General features: G+C 35.4%; 4 protein-coding genes and 1 long non-coding RNA gene across 5 annotated transcripts in view; 1 reads left to right on the top strand and 4 right to left on the bottom strand.

Annotated features, from left to right (window-relative positions):
* The window catches only part of LOC110264771, a 22803-nt gene extending 22599 nt beyond the window's left edge, over positions 1 to 204 (bottom strand). Inside the window, exon 1 of the long non-coding RNA XR_002350946.1 lies at positions 153 to 204. This is a non-coding gene — a long non-coding RNA (uncharacterized LOC110264771). The remainder of the gene's footprint in view (positions 1 to 152) is intronic.
* Positions 387 to 4129, top strand: LOC107609504 (probable LRR receptor-like serine/threonine-protein kinase At4g26540). The gene is made up of 2 exons (XM_016311497.2): positions 387 to 3339; positions 3486 to 4129. The coding sequence occupies exons 1-2, from the start codon at positions 516 to 518 to the stop codon at positions 3860 to 3862; spliced, it is 3201 nt and encodes a 1066-aa protein (XP_016166983.1). The 5' UTR covers positions 387 to 515; the 3' UTR covers positions 3863 to 4129.
* LOC107609774 (regulatory protein RecX) lies at positions 5368 to 8646 on the bottom strand. Its single transcript, XM_016311798.2, has 6 exons — positions 8505 to 8646; positions 7970 to 8202; positions 7680 to 7824; positions 7376 to 7468; positions 7066 to 7153; positions 5368 to 6223 (listed from the first exon to the last, which is right to left on the bottom strand). The coding sequence occupies exons 1-6, from the start codon at positions 8582 to 8584 to the stop codon at positions 5933 to 5935; spliced, it is 930 nt and encodes a 309-aa protein (XP_016167284.1). The 5' UTR covers positions 8585 to 8646; the 3' UTR covers positions 5368 to 5932.
* Positions 9640 to 11160, bottom strand: LOC110264770. Its single transcript, XM_021106856.1, has one exon. It carries the CDS (start codon positions 10650 to 10652, stop codon positions 9729 to 9731), a length of 924 nt encoding a protein of 307 aa, XP_020962515.1. The 5' UTR covers positions 10653 to 11160; the 3' UTR covers positions 9640 to 9728.
* The window catches only part of LOC107609554 (kinesin-like protein KIN-14F), a 7291-nt gene continuing 1781 nt past the window's right edge, over positions 11510 to 17019 (bottom strand). Inside the window, exons 3-18 of the mRNA XM_021106854.1 lie at positions 16616 to 16779; positions 16357 to 16500; positions 15909 to 16271; positions 15567 to 15635; positions 15190 to 15414; positions 15015 to 15096; positions 14803 to 14898; positions 14535 to 14714; positions 14255 to 14361; positions 13948 to 14126; positions 13685 to 13849; positions 13353 to 13606; positions 13072 to 13235; positions 12801 to 12992; positions 11983 to 12680; positions 11510 to 11888 (exon numbers count right to left, since the gene is read on the bottom strand). Coding sequence (XP_020962513.1) covers positions 11744 to 11888; positions 11983 to 12680; positions 12801 to 12992; positions 13072 to 13235; positions 13353 to 13606; positions 13685 to 13849; positions 13948 to 14126; positions 14255 to 14361; positions 14535 to 14714; positions 14803 to 14898; positions 15015 to 15096; positions 15190 to 15414; positions 15567 to 15635; positions 15909 to 16271; positions 16357 to 16500; positions 16616 to 16779 — 3227 coding nt within the window. The 3' untranslated portion in view covers positions 11510 to 11743. The remainder of the gene's footprint in view (positions 11889 to 11982; positions 12681 to 12800; positions 12993 to 13071; positions 13236 to 13352; positions 13607 to 13684; positions 13850 to 13947; positions 14127 to 14254; positions 14362 to 14534; positions 14715 to 14802; positions 14899 to 15014; positions 15097 to 15189; positions 15415 to 15566; positions 15636 to 15908; positions 16272 to 16356; positions 16501 to 16615; positions 16780 to 17019) is intronic.

Genomic DNA, 17019 nt, shown 5'->3' with positions numbered 1-17019 from the left:
CATTTTTAAACAATAATAATAATAATAATAATAATAAATAAATAAATAAATAAATAAATAAATAAAAGAGAAAAGGACAAATAGGTACCTAACCTTTTGTTCCGCGGACATTTTCGTTCCTGACCATTAAAAAATACTTTTAAGTTCCTGACCTTCACAAAACTTGGACGGATCAGTCCCTCCGTTCAAATGTCTCTGTCAGGGACTGATCCGTCCAAATGCCTCCGTCAGGGACTGATCCGTCCAAGTTTTGTGAAAGTCATGGACTTAAAAATATTTTTCAATTGTCAGGGACGAAAATGTCCGCAGGACAAAAGGTCAGGACCTATTTGTCATTTTCTCTAAATAAAAAATATCATATCTTACTTCTATAAATACCATCCTACTTATGACTATGCATTTATCACTTCAAAGAAAACCTCTTACAAAAAAACATAAGCTATAGCTCTTGAGTTTAAAGCTTATGCTATTCTTCCATAAACAAAAGTATCATCACTTCTCATCATCTCTTAGCAATGTCTAGAAGCTTAAGAAACCTCTCACTTTCTTCCAAAATTATCTCTTCCATAACATTGATTCTCTCAATAAACTCTCTTTTCTTCTTTTCATGTTGTTACTCTCTTGATGAACAAGGCAAAGCCCTTTTGGCATGGAAGAAAAGTTTGAATGGTAGTTCTAAAGATGCATTATTAGCATCTTGGGACCCTTCAAACCAAACACCATGCAATAACTGGTTTGGTGTGAAATGCAACTCAGAAAATGAAGTCATAGAGATAAACTTGAACTCAGTGAACTTGCAAGGTTCATTGCCTTCAAATCTTCAATCTCTTAAGTCCTTGAAGATTCTTGTCCTCTCATCAACCAACATCACAGGAAGAATCCCAAGAGAGTTTGGAGACTATCAAGAACTCATCTCAATTGATCTTAGTAGAAATTCTCTCTTTGGTGAAATACCAGAAGAGATTTGCAAGCTAAGAAAACTTGAGAGTTTAGGACTCCATGATAACTCTCTTGAAGGAAAGATTCCATTGAATATTGGAAACTTATCAAGCCTTGTGAACTTGACACTCTTTGATAACAAATTGAGTGGTGAAGTTCCAAAGAGCATTGGCTATTTGAGAAAGCTTCAAGTGTTCAGAGCTGGAGGGAACAAAAATCTCAAGGGAGAGCTTCCATTTGAGATTGGAAACTGCACTAACTTGATGATCTTAGGCCTAGCCGAAACCGGCATTTCCGGCAGTATTCCGGCATCAATAGGGATGCTGAAAAGGCTTCAAACCATTGCAATTTACACAACACTATTGTCAGGTTCTATTCCTGAAGGGATTGTGAACTGCAGTGAGTTGCAGAGTCTTTACTTGTACCAGAACTCTATTTCTGGTTCAATTCCAACTCAAATTGGAAAACTCAGCAAGCTTCAGAATCTACTCTTGTGGCAGAACAATATAGTTGGAACAATTCCTCAAAGTCTTGGAAGCTGCACAGAACTCAATGCCATAGATTTGTCACTGAATCTTCTCACAGGTAGCATACCAAAGAGTTTCGGAAAGCTATCAAATCTTCAAGTTCTTCAACTCAGTGTTAACCAGATTTCAGGTACTATACCTGAAGAAATCTCAAACTGCACTTCTCTGTATCAGATTGAAGTTGACAACAATGCTATTTCTGGGGAGATTCCTTCTCTTATTGGCAACTTGAGAAGCTTGACTCTGTTCTTTGCATGGAAGAACAAGCTAACTGGAACAATTCCAGATAGTCTTTCAGATTGCAAAGATCTTCAGGAGCTTGATCTTTCATACAACAGTTTGATTGGTCCAATACCGAAACAACTATTCGGATTAAAGAACCTCTCAAAGCTGCTGCTTCTTTCCAATGAATTCTCAGGCCTTATTCCACCTGATATTGGTAACTGCACAAGTTTATACAGGTTGAGGTTGAACCAGAACAAATTTTCAGGAACTATTGCATCTGAGATTACCAACTTGAAGAATCTGAACTTTCTTGATCTTGGAAGCAACCATCTTGTAGGGGAGATTCCTCAAGACCTTCACAGATGCCAAAAACTCGAGTTTCTTGATCTTCATTCCAATAGTCTCACAGGTTCAGTTCCATATATGCTTCCAACAAGCCTGCAATTCATTGATTTCTCAGATAATAGGCTAGAAGGTGAACTAAACCATTCCATTGGTTCACTAACTGAATTAACAAAAGTCAACTTGGGAAAGAATCTTCTCAGTGGAAGAATCCCTTCAGAGATTGCTTCTTGTTCTAAGCTGCAACTTCTAGACTTGGGAGGCAATGGCTTTTCAGGTGAAATTCCAAAGGAAATTGGTCAAATTCCTTCGCTCGAAATCGGCCTCAATCTCAGCTATAACCAGTTTTATGGTGAAATTCCAGCAGAATTCTCTGGCCTTAGCAAACTTGGAGTGCTTGATCTTTCACACAACAAGCTCTCAGGGAAATTAGATGCTTTTTCTGAGCTTCAAAATCTTGTTTCCTTGAATGTTTCCTTCAATCATTTCTCTGGTGAATTGCCTAACACTCCATTCTTCAGGAAGATTCCAATCAGTGATATCACTTCAAATGATGGTCTCTTCATTGCTGGTGCTGCTACACACAAAGTTCATGCAAGATTAGCTATGAAGATCATAATGTGCATTCTCTTGATCACAAGTGCAGGAGTAGCACTCTTCACAATCAGTTTCTTGATTCGTGCTTATATGGCCAACAAATCACTCATGAAAAGTGAAAATTGGGAGATAAATTTGTACCAGAAGTCTGAATTCTCATTCTCTATTGATGACATTGTCAAGAATCTGATATCAGCCAATGTGATTGGAACTGGAAGCTCTGGTGTTGTGTACAAGGTAGAGACTCGAAATGGTGAAACACTAGCAGTTAAGAAGATGTGGACATCATCATCAGAGTCCAATGGAGCATTCAGTTCAGAGATTAAGATACTAGGTTCAATCAGACACAAGAACATCATCAAGCTTCTTGGTTCTGGATCCGACAAGAACAAGAGCATGAATCTGCTGTTCTATGAGTACCTCCCTAATGGAAGCCTGAGTTCATTGCTTCACGGTTCAGGAAAAGGGAAAGCAGAATGGAAAACCAGATATGATATTGTGTTAGGCTTGGCTCATGCACTGGCATGTTTGCACCATGATTGTGTGCCTCCTATAATTCATGGAGATGTAAAAGCTATGAATGTGTTACTAGGCCATGGCTATCATCCTTATCTTGCTGACTTTGGTCATGCAAGAATTGTAGCTGAAAATGCTGACAAGCCAGTTCAAAGACACTACCTTACTGGTTCCTATGGATACATGGCTCCAGGTAACTTATACTTTTTTCATTCATAGTATAGAGACTTAATTACAAACTTTTAAACAATTAACTATTTGATGAACATTTTCAGCACTTAGATAATCCCTTTAAATCTTGATTAGTACTAATTAGTATTGTTTTTGTTATATTCACAGAGCATGCATTGATGCAGTGTATCACTGAGAAAAGTGATGTTTACAGTTTCGGAGTGGTGTTACTTGAGATCCTCACAGGAAGGCACCCTTTGGATCCAACTCTTCCTGAGGGTGCAAACTTGGTTCTTTGGGTCAAGAACCACTTGGCTAACAAAGGAGAACCATTTGAGATCATTGACACAAATCTTAGAGGGAGAATAAATGACCCTACTGTGCACCATGAGATGCTTCAAACTTTGGCAGTGTCATTTTTATGTATCAGCAACAAACCTTATGAACGTCCTACAATGAAGGACACTCTTGCAATGCTCAAGGAAATTAGACCCTTTGGTGAAGCCTCAGGGGAAGATCATCATGTGTTCAAGGGAGGTTTTTAACAAGACTTAAGAATGCAGTTTCAGATGAATCTTCTAACTAGATGAATACTTGCATGGTTCACATTAATTGTGCATAGTGTATTGGTATGCCAGTTAGAGCTGGCTAGAATAACTAGAGATATTCAAATATAATCTTATTAGATATACAAGTAAGAAAGTGTTCTAGATGTTTTCAGTTTTTCACCCAACTTACTTCTGTTTTTTTTAGGTTTATTGGTTTTTGAATATAATGATAAAATAAGATCTTCTTGGCCACAATTTTACCTTACAATTCAAGTTTCTGTTTTAGGTGTATGTTTGTGGTGAATGAACCAACATGCAAACAATATCATGAACAAAAAAAATTGCTCCATGTACACTAAAATCAGCTATTATATATTTGTGTATATTTATACATATTGATTTATACGTTTTTCTAATTAAATAATCAGACTTGTCATAGTAAAATACTCAAACTTACAATAGAACAATAATCAAACTTGTTTACAGTAGCATAATAATTTTTCATGAGATGTTAAATACATATTTCTATATGCGGTAGCTGATTGGTGGCTGATTTTTGGTATAAGGTTGTATTAACATTTTGATAGGAGGTATCTAGGAGAGAATGAAGGCTTAACTCTCAAGGAAGCAGAAACAATGATTAGCATTAGATCAGTTTTTGCAATTAGAAATCACAAACATGTATGTAAGACTCACTTAAAACCTTATTCAAGAAATTTATGTATATAGTTACTATTGCATGTGATGACCAATGTGGACAAAATAATAGTGAAATGAAACCATATATAAAGTTTGAATTAACAAGATTCCTTGACTGCATTCTTTTTTTCTCTCTATCCCTTCCATACAGACAGACACACACATGGTCCCAGGTTTCAAAGCTTCACATGTATTCCATGTGCTGTCTGAGAGAGACTTATTCCAGTGATTGGAAACTCTCTCATAAGCACATATTTCAAACTGAGATTCTATGTTTGTTTATCCTGTACACATATTTGCACATGTAATCACAATGCATTCAGGACCATTATGCTAGTAACATTGAAAGATAACAGCATATATACACATTGCACAAGTGAACAAGGGAATTTCCCATCATTTGCACGGTTCCACAAAATTCTTTGCCATTTAAAAAAAATGTTTGGTCAAAATGGTCTCTGCCACAATAAAAAAAAGGGATATGTATTGTGTAGGTTCTTTCATATAGTAAATGCCTTCTATATTAGAAGGAAGACTGAAAATATAGAGCTTGAATTTGTCATATTATTGAGTCACAATTGTTCTCACCAACATTGTTTTTGTTCCTTTTTCATTAATCCCAAATAGTGAAAAGGGAGTTTTGTATGTAAGCTTATCCATTCACATTCACTTGAATATCTTCCCATAATCTATTATATTCATTCCCCTTTTCCTTCCTTTTCTCTCTATATCATTTACAAGCATAAAAACTTCAGCATTAGTACTTATTCAATTTATTTTTTTTTAAGATACACCCCCTCCCAAAAATAAAATCTTTTTAAATTAATGCAAAAAAAAAATTACTTCATGTCATGATACAACTAGGCCTCCCAAGTCCCAAGTCTCCATCACTTATGTAAATAATTCAACAGATGTCATTATATAATTAGCAGTGATTATAGCTGTAATTTGAAAGCAATGTTTGATAATTTATCTTTTTAAGCAAACCATGGAAACAAGCATGTGGCAGATGATTCCAGATCACTTCAACACCACAGCTCCAATAATGATAGGGCATGCATTTGAGAATTGACTCCACAAAGCAAACACTTCTCCTTAGTGGTGCTTTTATTTGCTGCTTTATCACAAGCCTCTGTCAAAACAAGCAGCTTCAATGTACTCAGACAAGTGAAGTCTTTGAGCAAGTTGATGAGGGGCTATGAAATTACTACTTTTTGTTGTTGTTGCCATGGCACTATGAGAGTCAATGGTGGCTCCATCCCTACCACCATATTACTATGTATGCATTTCAGCAAACACTTCTGGACCCTACTGTCAGTGGAATTTCTAAGATTGGTCTGAGTTTTGGATAATGTCCCATTTGTGTGATCACCATGGAGGATCCTGCTTTTGTCTTTCTAGTTTCTTCAATATGAAGTTAATGACATTCCAGCCGAAGCCACGGTATTGGAGCCACCTTATGATCCTTGACTTCCTTGTCTCTATGGATATGTTCTGACCACGCGACCATTGCTTTGAGGCCTGAGCATAAAGATGATCCATGGATTGCTTTGACAAGCCAATAATTGGCTTCTGATCTTCCTCATAATCATTGCCCTTAAAAACAACTTCAACTGCATTCTCAGCATCTGCTTGACTTACTCCCTTCTTGAAAAGTACCTGACATAATAATCACAACTCCATTACACAAAAATAATGCCCTTAAGGATAAGTGTGTTGTGCAATGTGTGCTTTTGCCTAGTCTTTGTCCCCCAGTGAGGAACCTTCAAGAATGCACGGTTTCGGTGCATCTAAGAGAAATCATGAGGGGTGAAGAATGAAACCTTCAACGCATTTGCCATATTGGGAAAGAATGAAAAAAACAATGGAATTAAATAACTATGGAATGAATTGAATTGATGAGACTTCAATGAAGTATCTAAGTAAAAGGTGAAAACAATACTAGATAAATTGCAAAAGAAATGGAAAATATCGTATCAGAGCTTCCGTGTTAGTTGAACAATTCGCTGAGAAAATTAATAGCACAATAATATGCATCAAGCATAGAATAAATATTTCATTAGAAAGTTCTTAGGTGTAGAAAAAATTCAGTGCAGACTAAATACATGAGTTGAAATTTTGACACAGAAAATTACATATCTTGGGGAATAAAATGATTATTATTAATTATAACCTTGACCTTCAATGCTAGTATCTATTCTCACATGTGCACTCTCAACGGTTAATTCCGAAAAGAGAAAAGGTGGATGCATCGTGCACTGCTGAGTTTGCAAGATGAGGTCACTATGCATTACAATTTTTCCTCCTAATACTTCATTCTAGAGTTAAAATGAAAGAAATTCTGGCAAGCACTTACACAAGCATCATATCATCCTAAATATTTCCACAACTAAGTATAGATAAAGGAGAAAAAAGCAGTATGGAACATGGCTTTACTTAAGGCTACACATAACAAAGAAAAGGTATTAGGAAGAACAAAATTACAGTATAGACCAGCTTACACGTTTGATCCGCCTCGGCCCCCAAGTTGATGAAGACCATCTAGATTGAGCTAATGATTCAGCATACAGCCTATCATTGATCAATCCTCTGAACCAAAGAAAGAAATAGAAAACAGTCACCATAAACCAAAAATCTTTATTTGTTAGGTAAATTAAGTGTATCAAAATTAGGACATAAAATTATTCTAGAATATATTCTTTTTTTGAGGGGAAAAAAGGCACCCTCTCTCCCTCCTGAGGCAAGAAAAATGGAATAAAAAGAGAAAAAAGGACTTTCAAACATTATAATAGAAAGTTATTTTTAACACACCTCCTCTGAAACTTGTTTATCACTTCCTCCACTACATTAGGAGAGAATCTTTTCCCAAGCAACTTCTTTCGCAACTCGACTGCTGTGAGTGCCCTGAGAAGCAGAGAGACAAGCATGCTTTAGAAAATAATAATAGCATAAAACTGCATCTTATATAAATATATTTGCACCCTATCTCCATAGTAAGTAATTATTTGACCTGAATTAATATAAAACTTATTTCAATCTTTTGTTCTTTTCTTTGTCAACTTATAAAATTTGATTATACAGAACAAAATAATGGGGATGGGGAACAACACCTAACCTAGATGCAAGAAATTTAATAGCTGATTCCTCAGCATCATTGGTAAATTTGTCAATTTGCATTGAATCTTGTTCACAAAGGTCTCCTGCTTGATGGACTGATAACTCTTCAACAGCCTCCGCAACCTCTTCCATTTGTTCACAACCTACAATTCACAAATTAAAATCATAACTTTTTTTTTTCTTTTTTTACATTAAGTTTAACCCTGCATATTGAAGCACTAGTGAGTAGTGATTCCCCCAAAACATGACCTAGAGTGATATCATACTAAAAGATGTTAGAAAGTTTACCATCTTCAAGGTTATAAACAGGTAAGCTATGGTGAATTACATTCGGATTGCGAAAATTTTCGCTCCGCATAACCCTTCCATGCACACCATTTCCCCCATTTAAATTCTTTGGCACACTTGCATCAGGATGGCTAGAACAGCTAAAATTTTTCAAGTTCTTCACTGGCAGAGAAGTTTCAGATGAATTAAAGTCCCTGCTCTTCAAGCACACAATGTGACACTTCCAAATGGTCCTATTTTTCAAGTTTCAACCACAAAGGTAAAGTGCAAAGCAAACATAAGTATATATGATAAGAATCCAGCTCAAAAATCTTCAGAATATATGTATCATACACAAAAAATCTGATCTTTTTCAGAAAGAGATTGAAGAAACTCCTTCACTTGAATCCAATTCCATCGATTGGGTAGCTAAAATTGTAACTGACTAACTCAATTACACTTAAAAACTAAGACTTTCTGTGTGTTGGTTTCCCTCACTGTTCTCTTTTAAGTCAAAAAATGGAAACTTTGGAGCTGAATGAGAAAAACAACTCACTGACGAATTGAGAAAACGCGAAATGGAAGCTGGCACGAGATTTTGAAGCCGATGTTTCCCGCGAAAGTTGCCATGTTCATCGAATCCTCAATTTTAGCTAAACACAAGTGTCTGATTCGTTTGATTTTCACGCTTTCGTTTGTGTTCTGTTTTTGTTTTTTTTTTTCTAAAATTGAGTTTGGGCCATAATGAATTTGGGCTTTGATCTTTGGGTTGGCCCATATTTTCTGCATCCCCAGCTAGCGTATTGGAAATTTGGAATTTCTTTTTCTTTAGACCAAAAAATAACACAAAAAATATCTTATTTGTATATTTATTTAGAGAAATATTATTCTTGGAATAAAAAAAAATCAAAGAAACGTTATTTTTACATTAAAAAATATAAATATAAAACACAACATAGAAGATAAAAAATGAAAAAGGATTAGATTTAGCTATTTTTATAAAATACTAGTGTATGTTCCGTGTCCTGCATGGGATAATACATAAAATTATATAAAAGATTTTATTAAAATTTAAATAAAAATATATATAGTAATTATTATTATAAATATTTTATAATTTAAAAATATTAAAAATAATTAATATTTATTTTAATCAATTTGGATTGGTTGAATGGTTATCTCATTTGTCTGCTTAAGCAAATATTTGGAGTTCGAATCTCATGCTTAATAAATAGAGCATCAATATGTGGTGGATTAATCCTCGACTTGTCGAGTTAGAAAATTCATAGAAAAAAATTGTATTTATCTTTAAAATAGATTAATTTTTCACTAATAGCAATACTTATGAACTTTTATCTTTGTTGAAATTTACTTAGGACAATTTTATTAACCACATTTTGAAAAATCATATTTGTTGAAGATAAAATCAAGAAGAAATATTTTTTTTTTAACACTCAACAGGATAAATATCTTCCACAAAAATAGAAGAGAAAAAGGATAGAAAATCTGAAAAACTAAAGATGTTGCATTATTCATTCTATGCTATATTCATTGGATTTTTTTATACTTACATTTAGATGTAGAAATAACATTAACATAATTATGTAAAACCATGTTAAAGATAAAAAGAATGCTAATATTTTAACAATGTTGTGTTATGGTTGTTATCTGATTATAGCAGTTCAAAACAAGAAGAAAAGAAAAAAGATTATGGTAGGTGAATAGAGAGAATAATGCTAGTAAAATTTGGTATTACAAGATTGGAGAATCTTAATCTGAACTAGTTCTGAGTTCTCCAAGCATACAAGAAATGGCAAAAACCTATGAGAGATGGAGTCTCCCCTGCTATTTCAGATTTTTCTGAGCTACAAGGATTCAAGGATCCAGGCTTAAAGATAAACACACCACGCCCTGATGGACCAATCTCATTGAATAACCAATCATGAACATCCCAAAACATATGAACTGGCAAGTTATTCACCATGAGAATTTCATTCCCTCTAAACCTCCAATTGAGGTTCATGATCCTACTTGTCAACATGCCATCTATGGTGATCCACATTTCCGGATCATCCGGCCCGGATAGCGAGGTCTCAATGACAATATCATGTTCCTCTTCGCCGTCGTGTAACATTGCCTTGGTGCAAAACATCTTCTTTCCAGACACATTTTCTTTCTTGCACAACAAGGTAGCCTTTTCAGGTGATGGTGTTGATTTGGTTCTTTCATAAGCATCCTTTTCTAAATCTCCTAGCAACAGAGCCACCTCTTTCTTGTGCACCAAGGCAACGTAATAGCCCGAGCAAGGCTGTGGATTGTTGGAGAATTTCGCGTGCCGGAAATCCCAGAAGATATCTATTCTTGCCTTCTCTATTTCAAAGGACTTAAGGCCCTTTTTCCCCCACGAATGGCCGGATTCGAAATCAATCTTGCAGGTGAACTTGGTTGAAACAGAGGAAGAAGCAGAAGGCTCTTCAAGGCTCATAGAAAGGGAATGTTCTGTGGGACTCTTGCACCATGTCACAACAACACTACGATAAGAATCTGCTAAGTTTGTATGATACACAAAGGTGACATAATTCTGAAGGGCATCTTTCCTTGCAGCCTCTCTTTTCGCCACCTCATCCTTGTTCGGCAGACCAGTCCTCCTCGACCGGCGATCAGGAATGGATATTGGCACTGCTCCTATAAGAGAATTCGCCATTGCATATAGGATTGATACTTGATCCTTCTTTGGCCCTTTAATGGTTGTTTTGTTGAAGAGAATTACAATTGGTAGAACTAGGTATGAAGCCTAGTTACAATGAAAATCATCATCTTTCTTTCACCTATTGTAATTCCCAAATTGGAAAAGCTTCATGCTTTGCCAATTATTTAAGGAAAAGAGATGTTTTGTTACACCATGGGAAATGGACAAAACAAAATCTCTTGCTAATATAATGATTGATTGTTAAAACCTTGGCTTGGAATTTGGAAATGTACCAAGGATGTTAGAAGAATTGCAGAGGAGTTACAATTTTGATATGAAAGAACATGCATGAAAGAAAATCAAGGCTTAACGAATTGCAATGTGAAAAAACAATACCAATCTATGCTGAGGTTGTCAATGAGGTGTCAATGAACTAATCTTTATCCTTTTCTTCCCTATTAATAGGTCAATTTTCTCTCAAGTTTGAAGATGAAAAAACAAGTTTTTGTCCCACTCTCTTGCATTATTTTTCCAACCTTATTATAGTAAATGTCTCATTCATTTTGGAAACTAACAAGAAGGATGCTGGTTAAGATTCTGCTTATGAACTTCTTTAAAATAGGATGCTATAGGTTCCATTATTTATGTAATACATTTCCTAAAAAATAGTATAGTAAAATAATAGGAAATTAAAACAGACCATATGCTATAAATATCATTATATATTTAAAATATGGCAGTGAACTTATGTTATTAGAGAAGCAATAATAGATTAATAATTAACATATCATCATACTAGAAATCAATATCTCAAAGCCCCCAATTCATGACATTAGTGAACACAACCAACCTAATATATTAATGCAATCAACTTCTCAGAAAAGTTATGTACTACATAAACAACAACACTTTCTGGTTTCTTTAAAATACATAATTCAAGTTACAAAGTTGAAAAAATGAAGAGAGGTCTCACAAAACTGACCTCAAGAACTCAGCCTCTACACAAGTACATGAGCCGGCACCACAACATGCACATCAATACCAGTAACTGTACAAAAAATAAATAATATAAAAAAGAAAAAAAATCATTTTCCAACATGAATTCCTCAAGATAAAACAAAAAACTTTCCACGTGGTGTAGATCTGCTCCTTCTAAATTCATGCATTGTGGTATTGCTGCGACCGGAACCATTTATAAGTTTATTCTCAACTTTGCTAGTCAATAAAGGCTCAGCTGCTTGCACCATTCCTCTGCATATCACAAAAAATGTTCGGTTATGTTATTAATAGAGCTATGAATATCATAATTTGCAAGCAAATTTTACAATAATTCCTTTGTTCATACCTTGATCCTATGTTTTGACAATTCTTTGACATGTTCTGTCGAATATTTTTCGGATTCAAAGTACCATGGACTGCAGACTCCATGAACCTGAGATCATTTTCGGGCTCAAAATAATCGCTTTTTCGAGGCGCAACAGCAGTTATTTCACCAACAGTTTCCATATCAGATTTTTGAATCCTAAAGGGTATTTGTTGGTGATGCTGCTTGGCCTTAGCCTTACTATCAGCCTTGCTTTTCTTGTTAACACTTTGTTTTGATACACTAAATACTTGCTTGAATTGTTCTTCTTCCTGTTCTTGATGAACTTTCCTGGAGCTGATCTTTTGAAGGTTAGTAAGTGTTTCAGAAAGGTTGCTGTCTTGTTTGGATGTCTCTTGCGAATTCAGATACGCCTTTGAGTTATTGTCTATAGATTGGGCGATTTGCATTATAGCAAGAGATTTGTTTACTCTAGCTGGAAATTGATTCTTTAGTATCGGTTGGTTTTCTGGTGTGTCACTTTTGACCTTGCTTTTAATGACAGAGCCTCTATCAGTGGATATTGATCTCCTGATTGGAGGCGATGGCGATCGACCCCTCCCTGATGAGCTTACTAGCTTTTCTTCAGTTAGAAGAAATGATTTTGGGATGGAATCCTTGTCCATAAATGTTGAGGGGAGTCTTGATCTTGTTTGCTTACCCGAAGAACTAATTTTAGCCTGAAAAAAAAAATAATAATTTGAGATTTAGGGAGGGAATATACAAGTATATTAACACTACATTGCATCAGAATTGCCAAATATATCACAAAATATGATTATATGTGAATATTCAAGAACCTCAGAACTTCTATCATCCAGGGATCTTTGACTATTATCAGACTTAATACTGCCACTGGTAACATTTTTAGGCAAACGATATGGCGAAACAGCCCTTGGTTTCTGAGATTCAATGGCGTTTCTAGTATTCCCTGTTTTCCATTGTTCAAGTTCAGTTTCCTTCCTCGCCAATGCTAATTTGATATTTGATATCTGAAAATATTCATATCATTATATTACATTCAGTAAGTAAAATTTGAAATTGCACATCACTAATGATCAAATACCGAACCTCATCCTTTAGCTCTCGGATTTCACCAGTTTCTTTATTAGATTGAGCAGCCCCAAGTTCAATGCAAGCAACCCTCTCAGCAAATTTTAGTGTGCTAATTGTTTCCCCAAGAGCATTGACTTCAGGATTTATATGAACAAACATCAAAGTTTTTGCATGCCCACCTATTTATGTAGAAACAAATAACAAATGCAAAAGATAAGTACAGGTCAAGTTACATGAAAAAACAATATATACTAAAGATAAAGGGTAAAAGAGTTCTTTGTGATTATGCTGATTACCTAAAGAGTCTTGTAACACTTGTGTGAGCTTGCTATTTCTGTAAGGAATATGTGGACTCTTCTGTGCCAAAGCAGAGATAACATCTCCAAGTGCAGAAAGAGATTTGTTTATATGCTGTGCCTCCTTTAGTCTTTCACCAACAGCCTCAGATTTGTCCACTCTCTCGCTTCCAGCCAAATCCACAAGATGGAGACAACCCTTGAGAATGGAGTTTGAAACTAGATCCTTCCCTCTAACATGGACTGTCAGCACACTGCAATAGGATGGTAAAGAATTTTGTTTAGTATTTTTTATGGTTAGACTAGTCATCTCTATATTGAAGAAGTTTTACCTGTGAGAACGGCTGCTTCGCTCATTTAGAGCTGTAGCGCCTACAGCGCGGTTCTTCTGACCAATTCTCATCAAATCAAGAACATCTTGAGTACAACTAACTGGAACTAAACTTGCATCTGGCACATTAAGTCCATTCAATTGAGAATTGTTTCGTATATCTAATGTATATATTTGTTAAGGACATCATTGCCAAAACTAAAGGATTTGCTTTAAGGATTAAGATATATAAATAAAGAAAATATGTGCTTGAAAGAAGGATATCTTCTATTAGAACCATCACTAACTAATAAATCTCTAACTTGCTCATTGTATATTTCAATCATCTGGACACCAACTTCATATTTTATGGCTTCTGCCCTTTCCTTTGATATATGAAACAAGTCGCGCAAAGCCCTGTAATTTACACCCCATGTCTCTTCAGACATCAGATCAGGGCCGCTCTACAAAGGCAAAAATGACATTAGACATAAGCATATAAATGAAAAACAATAAGACAACAATAAAGATGACAAAGCATATGATTTGCAACTAGTCTATGAAAGGAAAGGTGTGTTGAATCTAGCACTACCATTGTGTAGGTCTTTCCTGAACCGGTCTGTCCATATGCAAAAATGCAAACGTTGTAGCCATCTAAAACGGACCTGACGAGTGGTTGAGTGTCCGCGTAAATTTGTTCTGCGCACGATAAAGAAGAAATCATTATAATAATCTTCAAATAGGAAGTAATGTATAACAAGCTACAATTTATTTGGAATGAAATTACAAAATGTCTAGTCATGATGCATTGAATATTTAACAAAGTGTGTACTAGTCCTATAGATTTCACTACTTGTTAAAAATTGAACTACCTTGTGTGACATTTGTTGGAAACACCTTATTGAATGAAAACACCTTTCTAGCTTCTTTCCCTTGCTTTTGAGGATTTACTATCATTATATTTCCATCTTCTCCTATATAGTCCACTGTAGATTGCGCATTTGACTGTCCTGGCGAGAAAGGCTTCACTCTACAGTAGACCCTTATGGCTCCTGTAACATAGAATATCTCATCATTATACATTTCATATAAGTAGCTTCACAGAATTCAGTCTTGAGAAGTTTTGGTAACTCCATGTACCTTTGAGGTCTTGTACTTGATTATATAGAATGCGGTTCTCCTCCAAAACTTTGTGGTAGGATGTGGAAGTCACTTCAAGACTCTTGATATGATTCTCTGATAATTACACAAAGGAAATTAACCTATTGTTATGAAAGAATAATATACTAAAAGATTCTGCTTAGGTGGAAGAAATTTTTCCAATGGAAAACCATGTATAGATAGATCTTTACCTAGCCTGCTCAGTTCTTTCTCCCACTCAGATTGAATTTGTTTGACCTCCATCTTTAGCTCATCAAATAAGTATTTCATCCTCTGAAGAAATAGTAAAACCATTTAGGGTGTATGGTGCTACATGATAGGGATCTAAAGCAGAACATTGACAACAGTTAGTGCTAAATTTTATACCTCAAGTTGTTTCTGCTGAGCATCAATTATTTCCACATGTTTTGAACAATGATTGTTATTATGCATTGTATTATCACGCTTTCCGCCACAAATGCAGAATTTCGACAAATCATCTGATGCCAAACTACTTCTTTGATTAAGATATAATGTGATAGCTTCTATAAAATCTCTCTTAGTGATGCGACCACAATCGCTTTTCAGTATTCTCTTCAGCAGAACTCCAAGCTGCAGAACAATGTTCAGAATTCTATTTTAGATTACTTTATGCAGCTAGGAAAACTAAATCCAAATCAATGGCAGTTCTAATAATTGAGAAACAAAAAAAATGAAGGTGCTTATTATAATCAAAAGCTTAGTAGAAAAAAAAATTGGCATACCTGTTTGCCTTGAGAAACAAACATTGCAGAGAAATCCTTGGCTAATTTTCTGAGCAAAGTATCAATTACCTACATATTTTGATCATGTATATCAGATATCACAATTCAGGAATAATATTGGATGAACATATAATTCTTTATGCAAAATCTTGATTTAGGGGAAAAAATTCCCTAACAAGTAACAAACATATTAACACACATTACATTAGCCTATCCCAAATTTTCCACTTTAGAAAATAGCTAAGTACTCAACATATAAATTATGCAACAATTTTTTTACATGTAAACTAGAGTAGAGCTAGTGTACATGAATACAACACATTTGGAAAGGATCTTACCCACCATTGCATTCAGTGGAAGATCTTCAACCCCATCTGTCTCTCTAAGGTATGCCAGGAGAAGCTTCAGTCCAAATTGATCAAACAGGAAGGCCAAGGCATCAGCAGTTTTGGTTTCTTCGACGGCAACATCTTCGGATAGACGAAGAAACTCTAGCATCTGTTCATATTGTGACAACTCAGACTCATCCAGTGACTCATCAGCACTTTCACTGCTCGCCACGTCGGAAGGCGAAGAACCTTTCGGAAAGGAAGTGATCCTCACAGTTCCTCCATACCTCCACACCCCAACTCCACCTGAAAGCTTCCATTCGTAGTACCCTTTCAAACACAGAATGCAGTCCACAACTTTACTTGATGAACCTCCCTGAAAATATATCACACATTGAAAAAATTAAACCTCATTAACATAAATCAAAGTCAATTACAAGTTCCAAGTTCCGAGTTCCAACCTTTTCCAAATCTGAAGCTTCAAATGTCAAAAGCTGCATGTCCTTAACAGCTTCCAGAAAGTTCCTCATATTCTCAAAGTACTGAATTGCAGATTGTGCAGCTCCCTCTGCAGATTGAACAGCAGGGGTGGGATTCTCCACCACCTTTTTCCCAATGCATTTTTTATTAATCTCTATATGATTCACTATTATATTCTGAAGTAACGGCTTTTGTAACAAACTATAACTGAATGTAACGGTTAGTTAGTTAGTTCGTTACCTTGAGGACGGCACCGGGGTTGACCTTGTTGAGGACGTTGCAGAGAATGAGACCGTTGCGAAGTGAGAGGCAGAACTCTTCCTCGGAGGGTTCTTTGGAGAGTGATGCCCACGCGCCACTGTCCATTTGGCGAAGCCATTCTGCTGCTTGATACCTTCTTGAAGCTTCAACAGATCAACATGGCGGGAAAATAACGCAATTTTTGTTATTTCCATTTTAATTCCTTTTCAAAAAAAATTATTGCACTCTAGTCCTTTTTTCTTACTAAGAAATACTTCATAATCAGCAAATATTATTATTTTTGACCCGCATTTAGTCACATATATTTTATATCTAAAATAGATACACACAAAAATACCCAAAACATAGTTTACACTTATATTTACTAAAATTTTACATACATA

The sequence above is a fragment of the Arachis ipaensis genome, chromosome B07 (assembly GCF_000816755.2).
Source record: "Arachis ipaensis cultivar K30076 chromosome B07, Araip1.1, whole genome shotgun sequence".
NCBI classification, from domain to species: Eukaryota; Viridiplantae; Streptophyta; class Magnoliopsida; order Fabales; family Fabaceae; genus Arachis; species Arachis ipaensis.
Note: the sequence above shows the minus strand (reverse complement) of the source record. Positions and strands in the feature narration are given on the sequence as shown.

Bases quoted from the DNA above. Each gene is read 5' to 3' on its own strand.
- LOC107609504 (XM_016311497.2), top strand. From the start codon at position 516: ATGTCTAGAAGCTTAAGAAACCTCTCACTTTCTTCCAAAATTATCTCT. The intron at 3,340-3,485 runs GTAACTTATACT...TTATATTCACAG, and splicing joins CTATGGATACATGGCTCCAG to AGCATGCATTGATGCAGTGT.
- LOC107609774 (XM_016311798.2), bottom strand. From the start codon at position 8,584: ATGAACATGGCAACTTTCGCGGGAAACATCGGCTTCAAAATCTCGTGC. The intron at 8,203-8,504 runs GTGAGTTGTTTT...CTTGAAAAATAG, and splicing joins CGCGTTTTCTCAATTCGTCA to GACCATTTGGAAGTGTCACA. The intron at 6,224-7,065 runs GTAAGCTGGTCT...TTATTATGTCAG, and splicing joins GGCCGAGGCGGATCAAACGT to GTACTTTTCAAGAAGGGAGT.
- LOC110264770 (XM_021106856.1), bottom strand. From the start codon at position 10,652: ATGGCGAATTCTCTTATAGGAGCAGTGCCAATATCCATTCCTGATCGC.